This window comes from Amia ocellicauda, chromosome 18, assembly GCF_036373705.1.
Source record: "Amia ocellicauda isolate fAmiCal2 chromosome 18, fAmiCal2.hap1, whole genome shotgun sequence".
In the NCBI taxonomy this organism is placed as follows: domain Eukaryota; kingdom Metazoa; phylum Chordata; class Actinopteri; order Amiiformes; family Amiidae; genus Amia; species Amia ocellicauda.
In genome coordinates, this window is record NC_089867.1 from 2,686,397 (window position 1) to 2,711,307 (window position 24,911).

At 39.5% G+C, this 24,911-nt stretch overlaps 1 protein-coding gene across 2 annotated transcripts; it reads right to left on the reverse strand.

Annotated features, from left to right (window-relative positions):
- Positions 1–255: 255 nt before the first annotated feature.
- On the reverse strand, positions 256–20,029 carry ywhaz (tyrosine 3-monooxygenase/tryptophan 5-monooxygenase activation protein, zeta polypeptide). 2 transcript variants are annotated; one of them, XM_066691315.1, is made up of 6 exons: positions 19,875–20,029; positions 15,535–15,879; positions 9,570–9,690; positions 2,071–2,234; positions 1,584–1,679; positions 256–1,234 (listed from the first exon to the last, which is right to left on the reverse strand). In XM_066691315.1, exons 2-6 carry the CDS (start codon positions 15,865–15,867, stop codon positions 1,175–1,177), a joined length of 774 nt encoding a protein of 257 aa, XP_066547412.1. In that variant the 5' UTR covers positions 15,868–15,879; positions 19,875–20,029; the 3' UTR covers positions 256–1,174. The 2 variants fall into 2 exon arrangements, with proteins under 2 accessions (XP_066547412.1, XP_066547413.1); XM_066691316.1 differs by lacking the exon at positions 19,875–20,029 and adding an exon at positions 18,713–18,737.
- Between the last annotated feature and the right edge of the window lie 4,882 nt (positions 20,030–24,911).

Sequence of the window (24,911 nt, forward strand, 5' to 3'; positions counted from 1 at the left end):
TAACTTGTGCATTTATTGGTCTCAAGTTCCAGGTGCAAAAAAATACCCACTCTAAGCCAGAAAGTGGTGAAACATGTTTTGTGGTGACAGTACAGACATTCTTCCGTTATGTAAGTATTAAGACTACACCTTGTGAGGGTGTGGGAGCAAAGACAGCAAAGCAGGAGGAAAGCAGCCACTGCTGGTGTGGTGTAGTTTTCCAGATATTAAGCAAATAAAAAAACAACCAAAACTAAAGACTCCACTCCTCCAAAATTGTTTTGGTAATTATTTTTTATTCCACTTACATGAAATTACATGTCTTCCCTCCAAATAACAGTTATGCTTGGGTGTTCTGTATGAAAATCCAGAAAACATTAAACAAAGCTAGCCAGCCAGTCAGCAACAGCCTCCATTTACTTCCCCATTAAACTATTTCTTTAGCCACATGCATTTTAGGCGAGTATCAAAAGGAAAACAAAGGAAACAAAAACAAAACCCTAATAAAAAATAAAAAAAAGTAACTAGATAAGCACATGGGAAATTCTTACTGCTCTGCTCGATATACAATAAAAGTTACAGTATCAAGCTTTTAATTGCTTGCTTTGTTCTTAGGTTTTCTATACCTCGTAATTTTTATTTGTTTTACTTTTAAATTTTTACATAGAAATAAAAATGACTTGCAAGTCACCCAAAATGAAAATGAACTTGAGCAGGTGACAGTGGAATGTTATCTTTTCTGCCCGTGCCAAAGGGAACGTGTTTGACAGCATCCTTTCGTGATGCCCTCCCAGCCAATTTCCTAGTTACAGACAGTCTTCATATGGACATGGGACACTATTTTGTGTTGGCTTTGTGGCACACCCCAGAATGTTTGAAAGAAATATGGCAAACATTTAAAAATGTTACATACATCTCAATCTGAAATCACACCCTTTGACTAAAGTCTTCAGTGTTCAGAACAATTGCCCCCCACCCCCCCCCCACACCCCAAACCTCCCTAATTTCAACAGGCCCCATTGCTCCTCACATGAAAACATGGCAAACAAACAAGTTCACCCTCACCCTCCCAAAAAAGAAAAGTGACAGAAAGCTTGTGAAAGAACTAAAACAGAAACTAGTTGTATGGGACAGCTGGATGAGGTGGTCTCAGTGTTGATGAACTGGGATGATAGGCAGAGAGGAAAGGGGAGACTCAGTTATCTTTTCCATCCTCGTTGTCCTCTCCATCACCCTGGTTGTCTGAGGTCCACAGCTGGAGAAATGAACACAAATAATTGAGCTGAGGAACTTGGCCTCTAACTTTTTCAAACTTGTATATTCATGCACACTACTCTCAAATACATAACTTCTGAAGTATCTTTAGACCGTACTTCTCAGCCCTTAGGGGCAAACATTCTTTAATAAGCACCAATCAAGTCAAAATTAGTTATTTTTTCAAAAACATAAAAAGTACCTCAGTTTAGGTGAAGCCAGAAAGCTAAACCACTTTAGAAGTCTTATGTGGCAGCAAACACATCTTAACGGCCTTCACAAAAAGCAAGAATCGGCGTCCTTCAAAAGCAAAGAAAAATAGTAGAGCAAAACATGCACCCCACACTTACTGTCAAATTGTCTCTCAGTAGCTGCATGATTAATGTGCTGTCTTTGTATGAATCTTCATTCAGTGTATCAAGCTCTGCAATTGCATCATCAAATGCCTGGAAAACAAGAAAAAAAGAGGGTCATATTACAAGCTGTGCCGATGGGGGAGGTGTCACACCCCTCCAAAACAGAGGAGAGGTTTTCAAAATGCGATTTGCCATGTACAATGTATTCCAAACAACCCTGCTCAGAATTATATTACAGATGGGCTCTCCCAGACACACAGTGCCCCATTTTTAGGTCCACCAACCCTTATAGTGGTAATTGTTAAGCGATTCAATACCCTTAAGCCTTATTCACAAATTTTTAGTTTTTGTGGAAACAAGGAAAGGCCTGAAGCTAGGGCAGGGGCCCAATAACCATGTAACCACTGACCCCCCCCCCCAACATCTTCCTCATACATTCCATCTCATGGCTGATATTAGTACCATGTGGACACTGCCTTACTGTTTTTGCCAGGTTGCAGGCTTTTTCAGGTGAGTTGAGGATCTCATAGTAAAAGACTGAGAAGTTGAGGGCCAGACCCAGGCGAATGGGATGTGTGGGCTGCATTTCTGTCCTGCTGTGGTCGAAAGCTTTCTGGTAGGCCTCCTGTGAGTTTTTAATGGTGTCTGTTAAGAAAAGAAAACCTCATTCAGATTTAATTAATTCACTCTGTACCTCAGGTCAGTCTCCCTATAGCATAGAAGAAAAAACTCCACATTTGCCCATAATCAGCTAGGTGGAGCTTTAAGTTTTTACTGCACATTACCCAGTTGTTTCGATTGAGAAACTGAAATCAATACTTCAAAATCAACCTAAAGCAGCAAAAACTTGCACAGAACAGACACCCCTTTAGTAATAAAACCATAGCCATGGGATGTTACAGCTTCAGAGGACCAGGGTGAAACCCCCTCCCTCAACTAGCCTTGCCAATAAACCTTAACGAATGTGGTATACACTGATTTGGTAGTATGCGATCAGACATCACTAAATATACTGCAATATTCAATGTTTTTGGGTTTAGCAAATTCTAACTTACATCTCAATTTTAAGGGCTACTATATATAGATATATCTATCTCTATATCGATACCTCTATATATACACATCTATATATATCCCGAGATATATTATATTATATACATCTCCATCCCGAGTGAGGTCAAGGACATTGAGTCTAAATGGACTTTGTTCAAACTGTGGCATGAAGGTGGTTGGGTGCCTGTCAATGTGGCAACCCTAGGACACACCGGTGGACACCAGTGGTGAAGGAAGCCGTCAAGTCGAAGGAGGCCTTCCGAGCAAAGCTCGTGCATACGTCTCCAGAGTCTATTGAGAGGTACCAGCTGGCCAAGAGGGCTACAGCAGTAGAAGTCATGAAAACGAAAGCTCAAGTATGGGAGGAATTTGGAGTGGCCATGGAGAATGACTATTGGACAGCTTCAAAGTTGTTCTAGCAAACCATTCAGCGCCTTAGGAGGGGATGGTGGGGTGTCGCCCAAGCTCTTCTCAGCAAGGGTGGGGAACCACTGTCCACTACTGGGGAAATCGTTGAGGTGGAAGGAACACTTTGAGGAACTCCTCAACCCAGTGGACATGCCCTCCTTGCAGGAGGCAGTGCTGAATAGCTGTCAAGATTGGATCCATTGCTGTAGCTGAGGTTGCCGAGGCGGTCAAGGGCCTCCACAGCGGTAAAGCAGCAGGGGTAGACGAGATTCTTCAGGAGATGTTGAAAGTGCTAGACAGTGTTGGGGTGGCATGGCGTGGTGTGTGGAAGGTGGGTACAGTTCCTCTGGATTGCCGAATAGGGGAGGTGGTCCCCATCTTCAAGAAAGAGGACCAGAGGGTGTGTTCCAACTATAGAGTGATCACACTCCTCAGCCTCCCTGGAACAGCCTATGCCAGAGTGCCGGAAAGGAGACTTCGTCCGTTAGTTGAACCTCGGATTCAGGAGGAACAATGTGGATTCCGTCCGGTCGTGGAACGACGGATCTGCTCTTTGTCCTTTCACAGATATTTGAGGGGGCATGAAAGTATGCTAATCCAGTCTACGTGTGTTTTGTGGACTTGGAGAAGGCATACGACCGTGTTCCCTGGGATGTCTTGGGGAGGTGTTTTGGGAGTATGGGGTAGCGGGGCCGCTTATGCGTGCCATCCGGTCCTTTTATTCTCAGAGCAAGAATTCTCTGTGTTAAGTCGAAAACGTTCAAGGTGGGTGTGGTGCATCTTGTCCCCACTCCTGTTTGTGATTTTCATGCACAGGATATCAAGTTGCAGCTGATGTAGGGAGAGTATCCAGTTTGGGGACTTGGAGGTGGCATAGCTGCTGATTACAGACTATGTTGTACTTTTTGCCCCATCCGACTGATCTCCGACACGCACTCGAGTGTTTCGCAGCAGAGTGTGAAGCGGCTAGGATGAGAATCAGCACCTCCAAGCATGAGACCATGGTTCTCTCTCGGAAGAGAGTGGATTGCTTGCTCTAGCTTAGGAGGGAGCAGCTGCCCTTAGTGGAGTACCACCTCGGGGTTTTGTTCACGAATGATGGAAAGGGGGAGTATGAGATTGGCAGGTGGTTCGCTGCAGAATCTGCAGTATTGCGTCCCCTGCATCGGTCTGTGGTGGTGAAGCGGGAGCCAAGTCCTCGGACAAGGCTTGCAGTTTACACGTCAATCTACCTCACCATTATCACCTATGGTCATGAACGTTGGGTAATGACCCGAAAGGACGAGACTGCGGGTACAAGTGGTGGAAATTAGGTTTCTCCACAGGGTTGCTGGACCTACCCTTCGGGATAGGGTGAGACGCACAGAGAACCTCGGATTAGAGTCACTACTTCTCCGGATCGAGGGGAGCCAGTTGAGATGGTTCAAGCATCTGGTAAGGATGCCCCGCGGGAGGCTGCCTGTGCAGCTTTACCGGGCAAGCCCCACTGGGCAGGATTAGATCTCCTGGCTGGCCTGGGAATCCCCCAGGAGGAGATGGAATCTGTCGCTGGGGAAAGGGAAGTCTGGTCCACCCTGCTTAGTATGCTGCCACCACGACCCTCACCAGGACAAGCAGTGTACAAAATGGATGGATGGAAGGACAGACAAAATATGATTGTTTTTATGTTCTGTTCCAGAACAAAAATATCTAAAATTATAATTAACACTGAACATTAAAAAAAAAAAAAAAAAAAAAAAAAAAAAAAAAGTCTACTGTATGTGCCATCCAAGACTAATTTGATAAGTTTGTCAAGAAACACCATTATATAAACTTTCTTTGGTTAAAGATGGGGGGGGGTCACTGAAGTTTTTGTAAGGTATAACTGTGTTAGACACACGAGTACCTTCTAGCAAATTTTGCCAACAAGCGTCTGGTTTGTGCACCCCAAAAAAAAAAAAAAAAAAGGGGGTTCTGTTCTCCTTCATTCAGGTAGTCTGTCATTTCCATAGCAACATAGTGCTAAACCGGAAGGGATGCTGAGATTTATCATGCCTTCCCAGGAGACTCACAAAAGTAGATTTTTTTTTTTTAGAGCTTGCACTGTGTTGGCAGCAGCTGCACCTTTGCTCTCCCTGGTTATGGGTTACAGTATCTCATCCCGTAGCAAATATCAGTGTCTTTTTCCATGCACCTTTGTTGAGCGTTGTGTAGTTGTAAAAAGGTTACTTTCACCTCATCCCTGTGAGATACTAAATCATAAGCATAGAGCAGTTTCATCTCAGTGATGTAAATAGTCAAATACAGACAATTATACAAATATTGTATTTTTCAATATGATCGAATTCCAGCACAACCCTGTTTGGTAGATTGCGGTTTAACGGAACAGTACACAAGACACTAGTGACCTAGTAGTGGCAGTCAAATCCAGCCTATTTGGCATTAGAGAGGATTTGACAAATGACACACTAAGACACCAAAGGCTTAGCGTGTATATTATAACCTCAAAGAACCTCCTTTTGTAATTGGGTAGTTGAACAGGTTCTTCATGAACATTCATTAATATAACATTTCACACAAATTCAGAAGTTCAATCTCAAGTTATTTTGGAAGGAGCGAGAAATGCACTCCTGAAATGACAATTCTTGAGTGGAGATCTTCAGGTAAAGATGAAAATACACTTGCATTAAAATCCTACTAATTTAATTTTCTGAACATGACAAACCTGTGATGCACAGATGAGACCAAGGCTGTAGGCTTTGTGAATCACTAAGCCCATTCTGATTCAGAAGCCCAAACAGTCTACACATTTCACTGGCATACAAGTAGCTTACTATTAAAACTTACTGGAAAACTGGCAAGGTCAGTACAGACATGAAAATTCCAATTTCTTGGAGGTTCAAGATCTAACGTAAGATCTGTTCTTTCAGCATTTAAAGGACAATAAAAATGATGAACTTATCCAAGAAATTAAATATGAGCCGAGATGTTTTACATGGTCTACAAAATCGGACTGACAAATGAACATCTTTCAAGTTAGGAAGTCATTGAACTGCAGTTACCAGTTAGATCTCATCTTTCTCCAATTAATTAAAAGCCTAGTAGGTGCACAATGGTCTGTCATCTGCTACACTCATACAAAGGAAGGATTCTATCCATTCTTTTACTATACCCTATCCCTTCATCCTGAATCCATGCACACCGTTTCCTTGACCATATTGTGGAACACTGTTTAACGTACAGTAACATTCCAATAAACAATTGTATTTAAGGCACTGTATTTAAGTAATGAAAATTACCATGTCCAATAATATTCCTTAATATGCCAGCACATTACTGTATGGGGGTGAGCAGTAATTGGGCCAAAAACAATTGCACAATGGAGGCAGTAGCTGAAGTGTGCATCCTGTTCTCCTGTCGTGCCATAGTTACAGCCAGGAGCCCAGAGATCTGAAAAATGCAGTCTGGAAGTAGGGTAAAGTTTCTGGAATTCCTGGAATGTTTCTCATTTGTTCTTCAGTGAGAGCTGCTGAGAATGTCATATTTAGGAGGGCTTTAGTACCTTTTTGGCTAGGTTTGTGAAGTTCCTCAGATGGTCAGAGCGCACAATGGTTGTTGGTCAAAGCTGGGACTGCTCTTTGTGGTTATTCAAACTCAGAGGGGCCTGCTCTCCCCTTAATTCATCATATAAAACTGTACATGACATGCATTTCTAAATTAGCATATATGAACATCTTCATTGTCAATACTATGTAATGAGAAAGTTCAGAAGTTCCTCCTGCGATCACATTTTGTATGAAAAAAAACAAATTAAACTTGGCAAACTGTCAAATCAAGTGTGACAAATTTAAAACAAGACATTACCCATCTATTTGTGTATAAATAGGGCTGGGCAATATGACTTAAAAATAATATTTTTTTGGAGGTTTGGGCAATACACGATATATTTCTTGATATTTCTTCTTTTAATTTAATCAAGCTACAAAACAAGACCAAAGACATTCAAACTACAAGTATTTCATTAATTAAATATGCAAAACTAACAAATATCACATGCAGTCTGTCATGGTAAATGTATGCAGAATGCAAGACATTACAGCGCAAGTGTTGTGTGATCACTATTACTTGTGTTATGTTGTTATGGGATATCTATATATAGATCTATATATAACACCTACATACATACACACATATACACAGTATGATTTACTGTCACATAACAATAACAAGCAATAGTAATCAGGCAACACATGCACTGTAAAATGGTATAGATTCAGGTAGATTTCCCACAGCCGGGTTTATAGTAGCACATTTAACATCTGCTAGACAGGTACATTTCTTCTGACTGCACGTGTTAATACAAAATAGTTATACTAATATTATTATTAATAAACTTCACCATCTTAATAAAAATAAAATGAAACTTTCTGCATGTGTTCCCATTGCTTTCCAATTCATTAAAATGCAAACAAACTTATTCTTTAATTTTATACAAATTATAGTAATTAAATTAGCTGGGGTGGGGTGTGTGATCATGTATTGTTGGGGGTGCTTGCAGATCGAGTTCAGCTCAGCGACGAGAGCCTGGTGGAATTTGTGCGCTAGAGCATTAAAGTTTCTTTTGGTTATTCTGTGTCAAGTTCACTCTCCTCCATGTTTGTTTGTGTTTCTGAATGCAGGTGTGGAAGAACCGGGAAGAATGCAAAGCGTCATCCAAATGAGGAAACATACTGCCGTAAAGAGTGGGATTTGCGACAAAGAAAAACATCTATTGTTTATTTCAATCCTCACACGATATATATCGTCATATCGCACAGCTCTATGTATAAGTATCTGTATATTTATCTAATTACACAGCATTAAAGCAACTACAGCGCAAGTCTCTTTTAGGTTATTCGAAATCTAAAGAAGTCCACGCATTACAAGGAGAGAACACAAGGGGGTTTATTTGAGAGCCTCAGATACCGTTTAGGAGCGCAGCTTTAAGCAGGTTAAATGGAACACCTGCCAAAATAATGAAGATGTGTATATGGGTCTAACAGAGAAAAATAAATTGAACATTATCAAGCCTGCTGCATTCAACTTGCAATCTGCTGTAGACAAAAAGTGCAATCATTGAGGTGGCAGCTAAAATCATTCCCTCTCAGTTTTACTCATACTGCTTTTCACTCTCTCCAGTCTCGATAAGTGATCTGTGCAACACCCACCATACAAAGCCACATGGTTTCAATTCTAATGTATGGCTTTATTCTTGACTGTCTGCAGTGCTTCTACCATTACAGTCTGTCAGTGTTTGTACACCTGGGTGAACTGAATTAACTGCTTCTTTTTCACATATCAAATTGCCAGTACATTGTAAATCAGGTGTTCTGGTATTGCCCTGCATTATATTCAAGGGGGGAAAAAATCACTAGGTTTATAGTTGTAATAATCTGCACCTATTATGTCATACTTTTAAAATCTGAGGCAACTACATATAAAGAGTACCCCTGCCTAGAAACTAGACTTAAGGCATTTGAATTGAGTGAAGATGAAGTGAAAAAGGCAGCATTGTTTCACCCTGCATTCCAGTGGAGTATTTAAAGGGAAAGCAAACCTCCATATAAATCTTCCATGTCAGGCTGGATAGGATCACATGTCAATACTAGTCTTCATTTAAAAAGAGAGGCACTTTGGGAATACCAAGTTTACTTATTAAGTGTCCCTTAAATATAAACTCAAGTTAGAAATGTGGTATATACATCTATAAAACGGTCCATTAACACTTTGTTAATGACTATAGGCAAGTAAACCATGCTTTCATATCTTGAGTGCCAGATTTGGCTTGGGAGAATTAAAGTTGCTAGTGACCTAACAGTTCACTTATACTTTGTGCATTATGATGGTTGAATACAAGTTTAGGAATTATGACCTTGGAATAGTGTATACGTATTCTAGTGATCTATTACCTACGTTAACTATGTTGACAAATCCGACGAGAAAAAACTAAACTATAAATCCAGCTGTGATTTTCCTTCATTCTTCAGTTCAAAGCCAAACTGAGACAATACATTGCTAATTTAAGGGAAAATTAGTTACCTGTAAATTCAGCCCATCCCTAATGATGTAAGCAGTATTGCAAGAGGATTAAACTAGGAGGGAAGCTCCTTTAGCATCCGTTTCATTCAGACTGTACACACGCAGTGACTTGCCCTTGTCTCCATGTCCTGTGCCTATCTGAGTGTTCTGCTAAACCCCTCTGGCAATCACTGTCAAGAAGACACACCCTCACATTTACAAGAAACACATTATTCAGCTGTAACTACTTTTACATTATGACTGCTGGGATGTCATGAACATAGAATTTTATACTACATTGTTGAAGTGGAAGAATAATCCTAATAGTAGCATTCTTTCCTGAAAATGAGGTTAATACTGAAGACACCATTAGCACCATCTTGCAATCAAACTAATCAAAGAAATAGGTTACAAATATCACTTTTCCTCTACCTGGCATCACAAACTACACACACCTAGCATCAGTCTAATTAGAGAGCTTACCGTCTTTGTCTGACCCAGCCACCTCAGCTAAGTAGCGATAGTAATCTCCTTTCATTTTCAAGTAGAAGACTTTGCTTTCTGCAGTAGAAGCTTTGGGAATCAAGTACTTGTCCAAAAGATTCTGTGAAAAGGAAAAACAAAAACCACAAATTAGTTATGAAGCTATGCACATACTGGAAGCTAATCTCATTGCATCCTTACAAAACTGTAGATCATTTCATTTGCCTTGTATTTTGATCTAAAGGATCAATATCTTGCATTACTATAGCTTTGCAGGTTGCATGTGAATTGACTAACAAAAGGAAAACAATTGTGTAGATTTATGTCAGTGTCCATTCATTTGCTGCAATTGCATCTTGGGAGCGGTGAGCACCTCTGGGAAAACATACATATATACATACATATATACATATATATATATACATATATATATACATATATATATACACACACATACATACATACATACACACACACACATATACACACTCATCTAAGTCATCAGATGTTGTATTTGAAATAGGTGGGTGAACAGGTTTTCCATTATTTGAAATACTATTTTCTATAAAATCTGAAAATTAAAAAAACAAATATTCCAGTATGAGAACAATCTGCTTGTAAAGTGTTACTGTATGCATCATGAAGCACCAATGTAAAAAAACAAAACCATTGAATCACCACAACTGATAAAGTTGTCAAGTGATTGGGCTTTAAAACTCCAAAACTAAACACTAGAGTTTACCAATTTTGTAGGAAAAAACAAATGCCCTGTCTAAACTAGGCAGCAAAGGGGTTTGTTATGGTTTTTCAAGAGAAAACCCAGGAATGGAAAAGGATGACTCTTACCCCCCACACACAATATATATACAGAAAACACTACATAGAGAATGACAGGTCAGAGTAATTTTTTTTATTATTATTATTTAACAGGGACCATTCCAATTAGTGAGAGGAGTCAGTTTCATTATGTTGATTATTCATTAAACAAATTAAAAAAAATTAACCTCATTGTAGTATTTCAGAAAATTAGAAAGGCTGAGAACAAATCTACACTTAACATTTTTACATTGCTGTTACATGGTTTTCTATATTATTGCATACAATTATTGTAAATGGATAATAGGCAGCCCAGTTTATAGGGTTAAGCTTGCTTCAACTACTTCCACAGCATTGGGAAAGGTCATGCTACACAGCTGCAAAGGTCACAGTGACTCAGAAGCTAAAGAGGGATACAGACTACAGCTTTCCATTGCATGAAGTGGCAAAGACAAAGGATAAGGTTTCTAAAATTACATTCAGGAACACCACAATCTTTGCAGGTTCTGGCATGTGCAAAAATCCCACTCACGTGACTGCTGGATAAAAGTGCATTAATGCAAATGACAGCCTTAACTACTTCAAGCAATATTGATTTTAACACTGCTGGAAAACATGTGGAAAGTGGAGGAAACAAAAAAAAAAGGTTTACTGATGGTGGAACTGCAAAGGAAAATGTAAGTGTTTCAGCCTACATGAGGTAAAGCCTTTTTACTTCCTGTAGAAACCAAGTTAATGACCTCATAATTAAAAAAAGTAATACATTATATCAACTTAAATTGGCAGTGATATCACGGGTAAAACCCAAAAGGTTTTTTGTGCCTGAAGGTCTTACAAGATAAAACCCTTAGATAACAGTCATGTGGCTCCCATGAGAATCAGATTCTTCTTCAGAGGGGAAGCCAGGTAGAAGGAGAGAGCAGAGGACAGAGCACGTGTACAATGCACCCCCCGCCCCCCACTCTCCCTCTACTGTTGGTTGCCCCCTAGCAGCACAAGAGGGTCAGTAAACTCTTGAGGAAAGGCTGGAGGTCACTGGCTCAGACCCTATCATTATAGGATTAGGCCCAGGGTGACTCACCTCACAGACAGACATACTACCAGAAGTGCCATAGTTACACATTAGATAAACTTTTTTTTCCCCCAACCAAACTAGATACATTCACAGAGACTCTGAACCAAGTCATGCTGTCAAACATGCTTTCTGGAGTTCAAATGTTGAATTATTGGATTTTCATACCCATATTATCATTGTGAATATAGAGAATACTATTAATTATTTTTCCTCAATCCAGTCCCTTTATGCCATTCATTTTTTGTGGTTTAAATTGTAGACAAGTAAGACCCATAACTGGTCTGAACAGACAGTAGTGTTGAACCTGCAGTATTTAAACTCAAGACTGGTGGTGGGGCTGTCAGGACACCGATAGCAAAGTTTCACAGATTACTGTTTTGGCAGCAACATCTTTAGCATCTTCCTAAAGTTCCTGCTCTGGCGGCAGATTAACAACAGCATCTCACCTTACCCCAGAAACAGACTGGGACAATTAGGCTCATGTTATACAGTAAGTAAACATGCAAGAAGATATTCCTTAATTTTTTTTTTTTTTTTTTTAAACATTTTCACAATTTATGGGAATACCTTGAAACAAATTAAATGTTGTAGGAAAATAGTGAAAAACTAGTTAGTTCAATGTAGCCATCATTGCATAAATCAAACCCCACTGAACAGAAAGACATCCAATGGTTACATAACTTGTGTTTTCTGCAATTTATTTTATTATAAGTTAAATCTATAGGCTAAGCTTGTTGTCTGCTTGTTTTTTTAGTTTTAAAATGATTTTATTATATGGGTCACTGTAGATTAACAATCTTTCTTTTCAACTGCAGAAATGATCTGAGCATAAGTATAATGAGCAGAACAGGAACCCACCAGAGTATCTTGGAGGACCGCTTTACTGAAGCCCTTAAAATGTTTTGTGCACAACAGGCCCATCCCTCTCCTGAGAGCAGCAGGTAGGAGCACCCACACAATCTCAATCAAAGCCTCCACTGCCACTAATTATGTAATTGTATTGAGGATAAGGAGCCCTTTGCAATACCTCCCAATTACTTTAAATAATTAAATCCAGAAAAAAACAAGCCGTCTTATGAAGATCTAACCAGTTGCCTGGTTAATTTTCCTTCTCAGTGGTACAAGACATCCTGAAGAAGTCTCAAGCTGAACCACGTGGCAACATCAGTAGACGTGATAAATTCTACTGGAATTAATTATGTGGAGCAAGACATCCGTGGTTTAATACTCCACAGGGAAACTACACTTCATTTCTAAATTAAAAAAACTCCCCCAAAAATACAAAAAACAATACCAAGCATCCTGTGTCAGGAAATGGACTAAGTGGGCCAGACCAATTTGGGAGAAATCCTGGAACAAGCTGCATGAGAAGTGCACTGTCATTAGAGCTCTGCCATGATAAAACAGGACAAAAGTGAGAACAAACACAAAGGTACAACCAGACATTTCCATTGTGTCAAATATAATGACAACCTCAGAAATCAGACAACACCTGGCAGAACTTGGTGGGGAAAAAAAAAAAAAAAATGGAATACTGGAAATCACTCACTTCCCTTGGCTGTTGCTATACACTCAGTGAACCTTCAGAACCTTATGAATGCATCCGCTTGTCTTTGGTGGCCTTTTAAAAATCAATACGATTTCAAAGGCATTGATGCTGTACACTCAGAACATGTCCGAGTCCTCCGTTTAAAAGTCTTTGGCTGGTCCTTTGCTGGAGATTTAACGGCCAGGTCCAGTGCCTTCTCTCAGGCGAAGGACAACCTGCTACACTGGGGCAAATGAGATCAGGAATGCACTAATGAGCTTGGGAGAGGAGCGTTCGTGCTAATGACAAGTAATTAGAACAAGCTGGACTGACTTATCTGGATTACTGTCAAACCACCTGAAAGTAGTCTTTGAGCAAAGACGCACAGCTGGAGTGAGGAATCTGAAAAGGGATGCTGCTGATTGGTCTCCTTTAATTATTCAATTAAACCACAATAAGTAAACCAAGTACTAATACAAACATTTTATTTTTAAACCAAGGAAAACATAGCAGGATAATGTACAGGAGATGTATACATTCCAAGAGGTTCTTAAATACAGATTAATCTATATATAGCCTATATTTTAACACTCTTTACTTAACATGCCTACTGATTAACTGAGTAGCCAAGGTCTTTATATGCAGTTTTGTTGTTACTGTACAGGTCCCCATTCCTGATTGGGATGCTTTTGGACAATTCATGTTATTACACATGGGATTACTCTGAACTCATTAAACAGTGTATGGGGAGACTAGCATTTCTGAATGCATTAACTGAAGAGAAAAAAAAAAAAACCTATAACAGTACAGAGCAGTTTGTCAAACTCCAGTTCCTTGTGACTGTGAAAAGTCATTAAATGTTTATATTACTATACTAAGACCACAAAAGATAGTATTCATACATTATAATTTTATTATAGGTTCAATGACAGCAGAATTTATTTCACAAAAAATAGTAACTGGAACAGTTTTGATCACAAGGGGCAGGAGTTAGTATTACATGTGCATGTAAACTAATTTGGAATCTATTCATTCCGAATGGACATTCAGAACCAACTGTTTACATGATCTCACATTCATGAGGTTTATTGTGGGTACCCGTTTACATGTCAATCATATATCACAAATAGGCTACTTTGTGACAATGTCGTTTGGCCACAGTTTGCCTTTTCTCGCATAACAGACCAGTCGCATAATTAGACCAGTTGTCAGTACTCTGCATTCCGTGCATCTTGCAAATTCCTACTATTCAGACGGTGATAACATGAAGCAAAGGTATTTACTTCAGATGTCATGAATCCACCTCTGCCCCAAAGTATTGTTAGTATTTCTATTAAATGCATCATCTCTTCATTAGACCAGTTGTCAGTTCGCTGCCACCGCCATGTTTTCAAATGAGTCAGCTATGTCAGAGCAGACCAAGAGTAGCATGTGCACTAAACGTTAAATCATTCCGATTGATAATGTAATCCAAACAAGCATTTATATGGCTAATATTTTCCTATTTAACGGTTTATCAAAAGGTATATAGAAGGCCCTTTATTCAGAATGAAATTTCATTCAGAATATTCCATTCCGAATTAGCAGTTTATACAAGGGAATTGTATTCAGAATGGACTTTATTCGGATAATTAATGGAATATTAGGCTACATGTAAACAGCCAATGTAGTAGAATACAGTAAATTCATAAAGTCAAATAATTACAGCTATGATTTGCAAATAGGGGTATGGTTAATGCAAAGCAAACATTGCATTCTCATAGCAAAAAAATGAGTACTAACTAGGGCCTACTTAGTTTAACTCAAGACTTCTATCTTTAAAGATTGCCCATATGTTTTCCAAAATTCCTACTATCAATGCATATCACTGAGCAAACTCAATTGCAGCCATGTTTTAGTGTGACTCAAGATTAGTTTGGAACATATATGCTAACATTTATAGGATGTTAGACTCAGGTTTTGCTTTGAAAAGACAGCAGTTAAAGTGACTTTTGGAGTGTATAGAGCAAATAATTCCCGATTCCAAAAGGTTGCCATTGACAAAGTCTTCAGTGACCGAATATTTATAGTTTTATGCAGGGGAAAAGTAACTTCTCAATACCTTCAAGGAATGCGAGTATTTGAATCAGTCAGCCTAATGACAAAAATAGAAAAAACCACATGGACCGAAAAAAGGAAGTGCTTCCTTCCACTAAGTTATAGCGGTAATGCGGAACTAAGTAGCTACATAATTTACATTTATTCTCTGGTTCCCGTCAAGAATCTTCCAAGAGAAATTCTGGGATGGATTATTTTCTATATATACACACAGCAAACAATTCAGATTTTTTAACCTGGGGATATCATGCTGAAGTGGAACACACTACTTCTGATAATCACAGTACAAAGACATTAGGAAGATTACACAATTATGCAAGGTAAACCAGCAATATTCCCTCGAAAAGCTCTGTAAGAAAATATAGCTATATAAGCTTTCTTGAATCAGTTTGACAAATACAAATGTTACTGTAATAGACCAAGTAAAAATGCCATTGGTCATGCCTTACCAGAACATCCTGGCAGATTTCCTTGAGCTCTTTCTCGACCTTTTCCCTGTACTCTTTCGCCATCGCCTGCTTCTTGTCGCTGCCCTCAGTCTTCTGCTCAATGCTCGAGACCACCCTCCAGGAAGAGCGCCGGGCACCCACTACATTCTTGTAGGCCACGGAAAGCAGGTTACGCTCCTCACTGCTGAGCTCACCATCCTGCTCTGTCACCGCCTTCATGGAAGCGGCCATGTCATCGTACCGCTCAGCCTGCTCCGCTAGCTTGGCCTTCTGCACCAACTCGGCCTTCTGCGAGTCCTTTTCCTTGGGCACCGGCTGCTCAGACTTCTCCATGGCTGCTCAGTACTGTGGGGAGGGAGGAAGCAGACAAACCTTTAATATCTAACTAAAATGCAAAAATGTGCCAAGTGTAAGGCTGATTAATTTCCACAGACATTCTTCTACATTGTGTAAGAGGTAAGAATTACAGAGTTCAGGGGTGTCTAACAACTTCACATCTGTTCAGGACTATGAACTCTGGACTGTATTATCAACCAGTGTTGCAAGTCTGACAATGTGTGCAAATGTAAAATTGAGAAAAATACGCAATGCAATACAACAGGAACAGTAATAAACATTGCCAAATGCAACCAAGTGGGCTAGGTTTCATTCATACATTCACAAATTATAAAATGCTTTAACGCATCCTTACAAATTGGTATTATAGCAAATAGAAGCATGGGCCCCTTTCTCACTTAGCTAACTATGTTACACATAGATTGTTAAGTAATATGAATTTAACTTAAATAGTTCGAAAACATGTTGGAGATGGGATTTTGTTAAGTTTTAAAGACACTGATTAAAAGGTAAATACCATTTTTGGTGTTCAAGATACTTGCTTTTTTTTGGTTTTATGTCATTTAGATTGGAGTAAAAGTTTAAAAATGCTCTATATGTTCTGTGCATTGCGGTTTTGTGTTTTGACTCATTTTTGCTTTAGTGTGTTATATCAGAATTCATGTAATATCGGGGTAAAGGTGTAGATGTATGTTTTTTTTTCTTAATATATGAATGGAATAGAATGTAAAATGAGCCCATTTTACATTGCCATAATAAGACAGCACTATGCCAAGTGTATTCAAAAGTAACTGCAGGATGTTTGAGCTAATTTTACAGTAGTCTCAATTAGAAGGCCAGTACAAAATACTCCTAGGTTCTCAATTTAGGACATTTTCAAGTGTTCAAATTCATAGTAAAACAAGGTTCTTAACCCACGATTTTACAAATGACTTTTCATCATCTTAAAGAACAAAGGAGAGTTGAATATAGACAACTTTGAACCTACAAGACTCATGTTTGTCCTTCATTCTTTACCAGTTAAAATTCTTTAGTTATTTTACATGATGTAATGTGCCACTAATACATTAAAAATGGATTGAAAGTTAAAATTACTTGCATAAGAAGGTAGTACCATTGGAATTGTAACAATGAAAAAAAATGTGTTCAAGATCAAAACCTTTAGGAGATGGGAGGGTTACATGTTCTGAGTAAACCGCAACAAGTTAAAGTTAATGCTCTCCCTGACCTCAATACTATTTCTGTTTCAACACATTCTTTAAGAAGGGAAGGCATTGCTGCTGCTAACTAGGTTTGGCATTATGTGAAAATACTGAACATAAAATTGCTGTGGAACAGAAGATTTTGAAACCATCTCCAGACACATTCGAGAACAAAATATCAGGTAAGTTAAGCAAATGCAAACTATTCCCATAAAAAGGTTTTCCCTGCAAAAATAAACACTCATTAGCACAACATGAAATGCAACCGTGGAATTGAGTGTCTTGCGTGTTCTCATTTGCACCTCTAGTTGTCCCATAACAAGTGACACGGCCTACACCTGCCAATTTAAAGACATGCATAATACAAATTAAGCAGGCTGGATTGAACACATACACCAAAAAGCACATTCTTTCTGAAAGTTGCTGGTGTGAACATAATTCAAAACTTATTGGAACTTACAAAATGTTAATTAAGAGTAATGCTGAGATCTTAAGTGCAACTCAGGTGTGTTTCAATATCTAATGGAAGAAGAGATTTAACAATTCTAAGATTCTAAACCGACAATTAAAAAAATGTTACTCTTTGCATGACATATACATACACCCATATTTTATTTGTGGGCCATTCTTGGTCCATGTCCTATTACCTTAGACGAAATATAATAGGACTATTAACACGTCAACCAGAAGCCAAAGTTGGAATTGATATGAAACTGTGTCCTGCTCACACAGGTACATTCACAATCACTGTATTTGTATTAAAGGGAAAGCTTCAGTTGAAAAGGCATTGAGTTCCGCGCTTCCTCAACGGAGCAAGCAGTCAGACAAGAGGGGGATGGGCGCGTCTATTTACGTCAATCAATAACCTCTGCACGTAAGATGCCACTGGCATGGTTCTGTCACCTTCTCCGAGAGGGCTGATTTAATGTGCCGAATCAATAACCAATTATCCATTTTAAGTACCAATGCAGTAGATACAATCAGGTTCCAATCCTCTTTTCAAACATTTAAAACCACCACTATAACTTAGTTCCTAATATATCCAAAATGAACCAGTTCTGTGATGTCAATGAGATAAATCAGTGTAAAACCGTGTGCATCTCTCAGGGTTAAATGTAGCCTCTCATGTCTGTCATTGACGATTCGTGTCACACACCCTAACCTACTGCTCGACAGAAATCCTGACTGCACTAAACAAAACCCATAAGCCGCAGGACCACATACTACCTAATAAGAATTATGAAATGCAGGAAAAATATTTGGAAACATTGGCCAACTGTTACAAACACAGCCACAACAGATAAATACATGGAAAATACAGGAAGTGATCAAATGTGCATTTCATGTGAACGCACCTGTGCGTCTGCATTGCTGTAAAGGGATATTCTGATCAGTTCGCCAATTCTTAGCTAAACTGAGAAACCTTTTTATGGTTGATTCATGAGATTCGATTAATGTATAAATAAAGTTTACATTTAAATAAACACGCACCCTGCCCGCAACAGGGGAAAGTGAAATGATACAATTATGCATCCAACTAAGCCACACTGCGGGAAAGCGGTCCATCTCGTTCAAGCTAATCGATTATGGAAGATAAATTCAAACGAGTTTCTCAGTAGGCTACGAGATCCGTCCATTACCTCAGCTATCCAGCTCCGGGGTGGTGGTGCTCTGTGAGAAAGCAATGCGGATATGCCCTCATTCCCCACCACACCCAGTCCCTACCTGTGCAACAGAGCCAGACAGCTACCTGACCGACATGCACTGCCGGGACCGAAACCTCAATCCCACACTGCACTGAAACTGCGCCTGTCGGCTGCGCAGGGCAGATCCGGAAATAAGACGCATGTACCCGCACGCTACTTTTACTAAATCCATAAAAACAAATACTACATATGTAACAAGTCGTTGAACACTATTATAGCAATAATAATAAAAAAAAAGTTAAAAAAAATAAAAATAAAAAAATATATATATATATATTCGTTTCCCCCACCCCATCAGAACTTAACCCGCGTTTTTGAACGACATGCAAAGACAAAAACGTTGACTATGCAACATTACTCGGATTAACAGTAATATTAACAACCATTGTGGAAATCTATAAAGCACATCGGAAACTTAAAAACCTCTCATATCTCACCACCTCCACAGTTTAGCCATTTACCTGAATAGCAATCAGGGCGCAAATGGAGGCTGGCCGGACCCAACCCATTCAAAACGCGTCCCCCACCTCGCTTTATTATACTCATCCAAAAACCTCACTAAACTTCACCAAGGACACATCCACACATTGTGAAAATGGTCTGAACTCCTCTCATGCATTTCCCCCCCCCCCCCACCATCTAGATCTTTATACACAAATGAACATGTATTGAATTCTGACCATCCGGGTGCATTTCTTTCTTCTTACTCCCCCTAAGTCTGATAGATTATCTAGAGGAAAAACAGCCTTAAGCCATTGTCCCACATCGAAATCTCCAATTGCCTATCGACAAAAGCAACCTCATCGACAACAGCCCCAGCCCATCCCAGAAGTGGTGGACGTGGTGAGAAAAGCCGCTTTCTTTATGATCAGGGAGGGAGGCAAAGCCGCGGTCACACAAAGCTCCGCGCAGGCTTTCCAAGTGCACCGCTTTGCTGTTGCTGTTGCACCCATTTCAATCAAACTCAACACGAACGTGAATATATAAATATATATATACATATATAATGTACAAACAGCCCCCCCCCAAGACAGCAACAATAAGAATTGACGTATATTTTGCATTTTGTTGCTCTTGATCGCCGGCTCCCGCTTACCTGAGTGTGAGATAATGGTGCTCTTGCTCGGGCGACACAGCTGATTCTCAATCGAGCCGTCCGTCTCGCTCTGATCCACGGGGTTTCCCTCCAATCACCAGCCCCAGGAGCAGGGAGCGGTGACGTCATTGGCTGCCAAGGCAACTGCTGATTGACGTACGCTGCGATTGCTTGAAAAGTGCCCGGAGAGGCGGAAACTGGAGGGCGCGCTTTTTCTTTCTTTTTTTCTTTAGCTCTAGCACCCGCCCCTCTGCCTCCCTTTCTCTCAATTCAATTCTATTCTATTCCAGGTGCTTATTGACATGACAAACAAATTTGTATTGTCAAAGCAATTGAAAATACATACATACATATATGGAAAATAAAATAATTATAAATCACAATACCTTGTGTATTAAAGTACAGAAAAACAAAATTATATATTAAGTATCTTTTATACATAGAAAGACAGTAGATTTACTATTTTCAGATTACTTTTTGATTTGTTTTCAAACACAGAAATACAAGGAATCACAAACGAGTACTTACACTTCCTCTACAGCCGGTGCTCGTGTGTCACTGTGCCCCTCAGGCTGTGGCAGGCGGTGACATATTGGGCAGCCAGGGTGGCTGTGTGTCCCTCCCCCAGGAGGACTGACGGTTTTTATTTTTTATCAATTTTATCAAAGATTGGGTGGGCATTTATTATATTATTAAAGAATGTGTCCCTTATCTGGGAAGTGTATCTCTGTGTCCACCTCTCCTGTCTCTCAGTGACCACAGCGCCGCTCCTCTCTGTGTCCACCTCTCCTGTCTCTCAGTGACCACAGCGCCACTCCTCTCTGTGTCCACCTCTCCTGTCTATCAGTGACTACAGCGCCGGTCCTCTCTGTGTCCACCTCTCCTGTCTCACAGTGACCTCAGCGCTGCTCCTCTCTGGGCAGCCAGCTCTGCATGTGTCGGCCCATCTCTATGGCCAGGCTGTGGTCACTGAGCTCCAAAATCAAAATTTGTGTTGATGTGTGCAACTGCCAGATTTAGTCCTGGCACATTTGGTTGGTACTGTGTGTTTAGGAAGGTGTTAATTAAGTTTTGGTTGAACTAGTTGCTTTATTAAAGTCCTCTGTGCTGTTTGGAGTCCATCTGTATGATTTCTTGATGTTGTATAGCTTATAGGGCTGTGATAGTGTGTGGTGACTATGGCCTGATCTTTTCAGGAACACAGTGATTTGATTATGATCAGAGAGGGGGTTTTGTGGCCTGACAGTGAAAGTATTTATAAGACTGGGGTCCATGTCAGTGAGGGCATAGTCGACTACAGTAGTCCTAAGAGCTGAGCAATACGTGAACGTGAATCTCTCTCTCTCTCTCTCTCTCTCTCTCTCTCTCTCTCTCTCTCTCTCTCTCTCTCTCTCTCTCTCTCTCTCTCCCTCCTGCCCGCCCGCCCGCCCGCCCGCTGTAACTTGAGATAAGGGCTGCCTGGATACTCTCTTCCCTTCCCCCTTCAATATCAAGTAGGACAGGGAAGAGATTACCTTGGGGCAACTGCAGCCTGTGCAGGTGAAGACGGGGAAGAGGCAGGGAGTGGTCTACAATTTAAGAAAAAATACACTCATTATTTGAAGATTTAGCTGATGATCTAGTGCAATGCCATGCAATTCGATTAAATGATAGAGAGTAAACCTTGGTTCCTTGTTCTAATATTGTATTACTTCTGAAGCTGTCTATTCTTTATGTACAATTAAAGTCTCTGTTGTCAATTATGGTATTAAAAGTGAAAGCAAGGGTGCCCTGGCTTTAACAGTATTTTGGAATACAAATATGGAATCAGATGAGCAACACATGTTTCAAAACAAATGGATGCCTTCTTTCTGTGGATTATAATTAGAAAATGATTCCTTCATAGCAAATAGAGAAAGCTGTACTTCAATAAATTATTAGCTTTCACTAATGGTATAGGTATGAAGCTTAGTTCAAAATATATATGAAGAAAAAAATGGAGAAAACAAACAATAATAGTATGTTATTATTATTATTATTATTATTATTATTATTATTATTATTATTATTATTAATAATAATAATAATAATAATAATAATAATAATAATAATAATAATTGTGTCTATAGCTTTATCCAGTGTAAACCATAGTTAGTAATACAATTGCATAACAATACTGGGACAATATAAACCTACATATAAAATATATAGTTCTACACTGCATAGAGTTTTCTAACAAACTGCTGGATAATGCAGATGCAAGATGCACTATGGGTAAGCACAGGAAATAAGGAGCATTACTACTCAAGGCAAAACACTTGAGTGATGAAATGAGGCATGTAGGTATTTAATGTATGCATCATGTAGTAAGCAAAATTTACTGAGTGTTAAAAAAGCAGTAAGGTATTATATCAAATATTGAATAATTATACACTCACCTAAAGGATTATTAGGAACACCTGTTCAATTTCTCATTAATGCAATTATCTAACCAACCAATCACATGGCAGTTGCTTCAATGCATTTAGGGGTGTGGTCCTGGTCAAGACAATCTCCTGAACTCCAAACTGAATGTCTGGATGGGAAAGAAAGGTGATTTAAGCAATTTTGAGCGTGGCATGGTTGTTGGTGCCAGACGGGCCGGTCTGAGTATTTCACAATCTGCTCAGTTACTGGGATTTTCACGCACAACCATTTCTAGGGTTTACAAAGAATGGTGTGAAAAGGGAAAAACATCCAGTATGCGGCAGTCCTGTGGGCGAAAATGCCTTGTTGATGCTAGAGGTCAGAGGAGAATGGGCCGACTGATTCAAGCTGATAGAAGAGCAACTTTGACTGAAATAACCACTCATTACAACCGAGGTATGCAGCAAAGCATTTGTGAAGCCACAACACGTACAACCTTGAGGCGGATGGGCTACAACCACAGAAGACCCCACCGGGTACCACTCATCTCCACTACAAATAGGAAAAAGAGGCTACAATTTGCACAAGCTCACCAAAATTGGACAGTTGAAGACTGGAAAAATGTTGCCTGGTCTGATGAGTCTCGATTTCTGTTGAGACATTCAGATGGTCGAGTCAGATTTTGGCGTAAACAGAATGAGAACATGGATCCATCATGCCTTGTTACCACTGTGCAGGCTGGTGGTGGTGGTGTAATGGTGTGGGGGATGTTTTCTTGGCACACTTTAGGCCCCTTAGTGCCAATTGGGCATCGTTTAAATGCCACGGCCTACCTGAGCATTGTTTCTGACCATGTCCATCCCTTTATGACCACCATGTACCCATCCTCTGATGGCTACTTCCAGCAGGATAATGCACCATGTCACAAAGGTCGAATCATTTCAAATTGGTTTCTTGAACATGTACAATGAGTTCACTGTACTAAACTGGCCCCCACGGTCACCAGATCTCAACCCAATAGAGCATCTTTGGGATGTGGTGGAACGGGAGCTTCGTGCCCTGGATGTGCATCCCACAAATCTCCATCAACTGCAAGATGCTATCCTATCAATATGGGCCAACATTTCTAAAGAATGCTTTCAGCACCTTGTTGAATCAATGCCACGTAGAATTAAGGCAGTTCTGAAGGCGAAAGGGGGTCAAACACAGTATTAGTATGGTGTTCCTAATAATCCTTTAGGTGAGTGTATATACTCATATAATTATATATACTGTATATATAAACATACAGTACTGGTACTTGCAAAAAAAATGTGCAGTTTTATTTGTAGTACAGAATGCAAAGCAGTCCCAAAAGAAAATGTAATTACTACCACTAACTGATACCAAATATAGCTTAACTCAGTGTTGTCAGCAAATGGAAAACCAATCCTCTCTCTCTGGAATGTCCCAGGACTGCTGTCAGAGCTTCAGAGACAAAAACATGGTGAACTAACAATTGTTTGTACAATAAGTGCAATATTAAACCATCAACATATAGCAGACAGACAATTTGGCAGACTTCATAGGTCACCTTTAAAACACCAGTTTAAAGACTTTGAAACATTAAATTCTGGGCTAATAAGGCATGTGTTTCTGTAAATTGAGATTGAGATTGTTAGAAACCCCTGAATACCCTCCAGTCCTCAAAGACTAGATCTCCTCTACCTGCACGAGTGATTTTCATAATGTAATAATAACTAATGTGTTCCTTGTCATTCATAAAATATGATATTGGATGACTAACTGGCCCCATCCTGGCCCCCCATTAAACTCCTCTGGTAAATAGAAATAGATTGTTGGTTGTTTCTGGATATTAGAGGGAGGAAACGTGAAAGAAGCCTGGGTACAGAAAATGTCATTCCAGAACAGGGCCCTGATTCCTTACTTGAGTGAGATTTGATTCTTCAGGTTTTCTAAACTGTTAAAAATAAATAATAATATATTCTTGAATACATTTACCTGGTCATTGACCTTCCTTTCCTTGCCTTAGTATCAAGCAGCATTAAACCAGGGTTTGATTTGATTTGATTTGATTAATATATATATATATATATATATATATATACAACAAAATACATATAGTATGCATATGCAATTGTGTATGGGAAGAAGAAGCAAGGAAAAGGAAAAAAAAATAAAGACACATAGCTCAGTTGTCTGTAGTGCGCCATTGGTTTCCAAGGCAGCAGTGTTCAGTGTGGGAGATCTCTGTGAAGTGCAGCATGAATAAAGCAGGGCCCAAGTGTCTCAATGCACCAGTTGTAGTGGGCAGACTGTACCTTGGTGATCAGTTCTCTGTCAGATGTGAGATGGAGAGATGCTGGTTAAGTTCTGCTTGCACGTTTCATTGGCTTTCACATGCCTGTGATAATACTTTTGCAATGGTTAAATGGTTAAATCCATTAGTGTGGGTAAGTAGCAGATGACTAACATGCAATTGTTTTGAATGTTATCATGAATATATGCTAAAGTGATCATATTAATACAACTTTCAGTTTGTTTTAATCTCTGCTTTAATTAGGGTGTATTTAATTATGTTGTTAAACAGTTAAGCAAAATATTTCATCATTGAGTTAATTATTAGTTAATTATTTATTTACACAAAAGAAA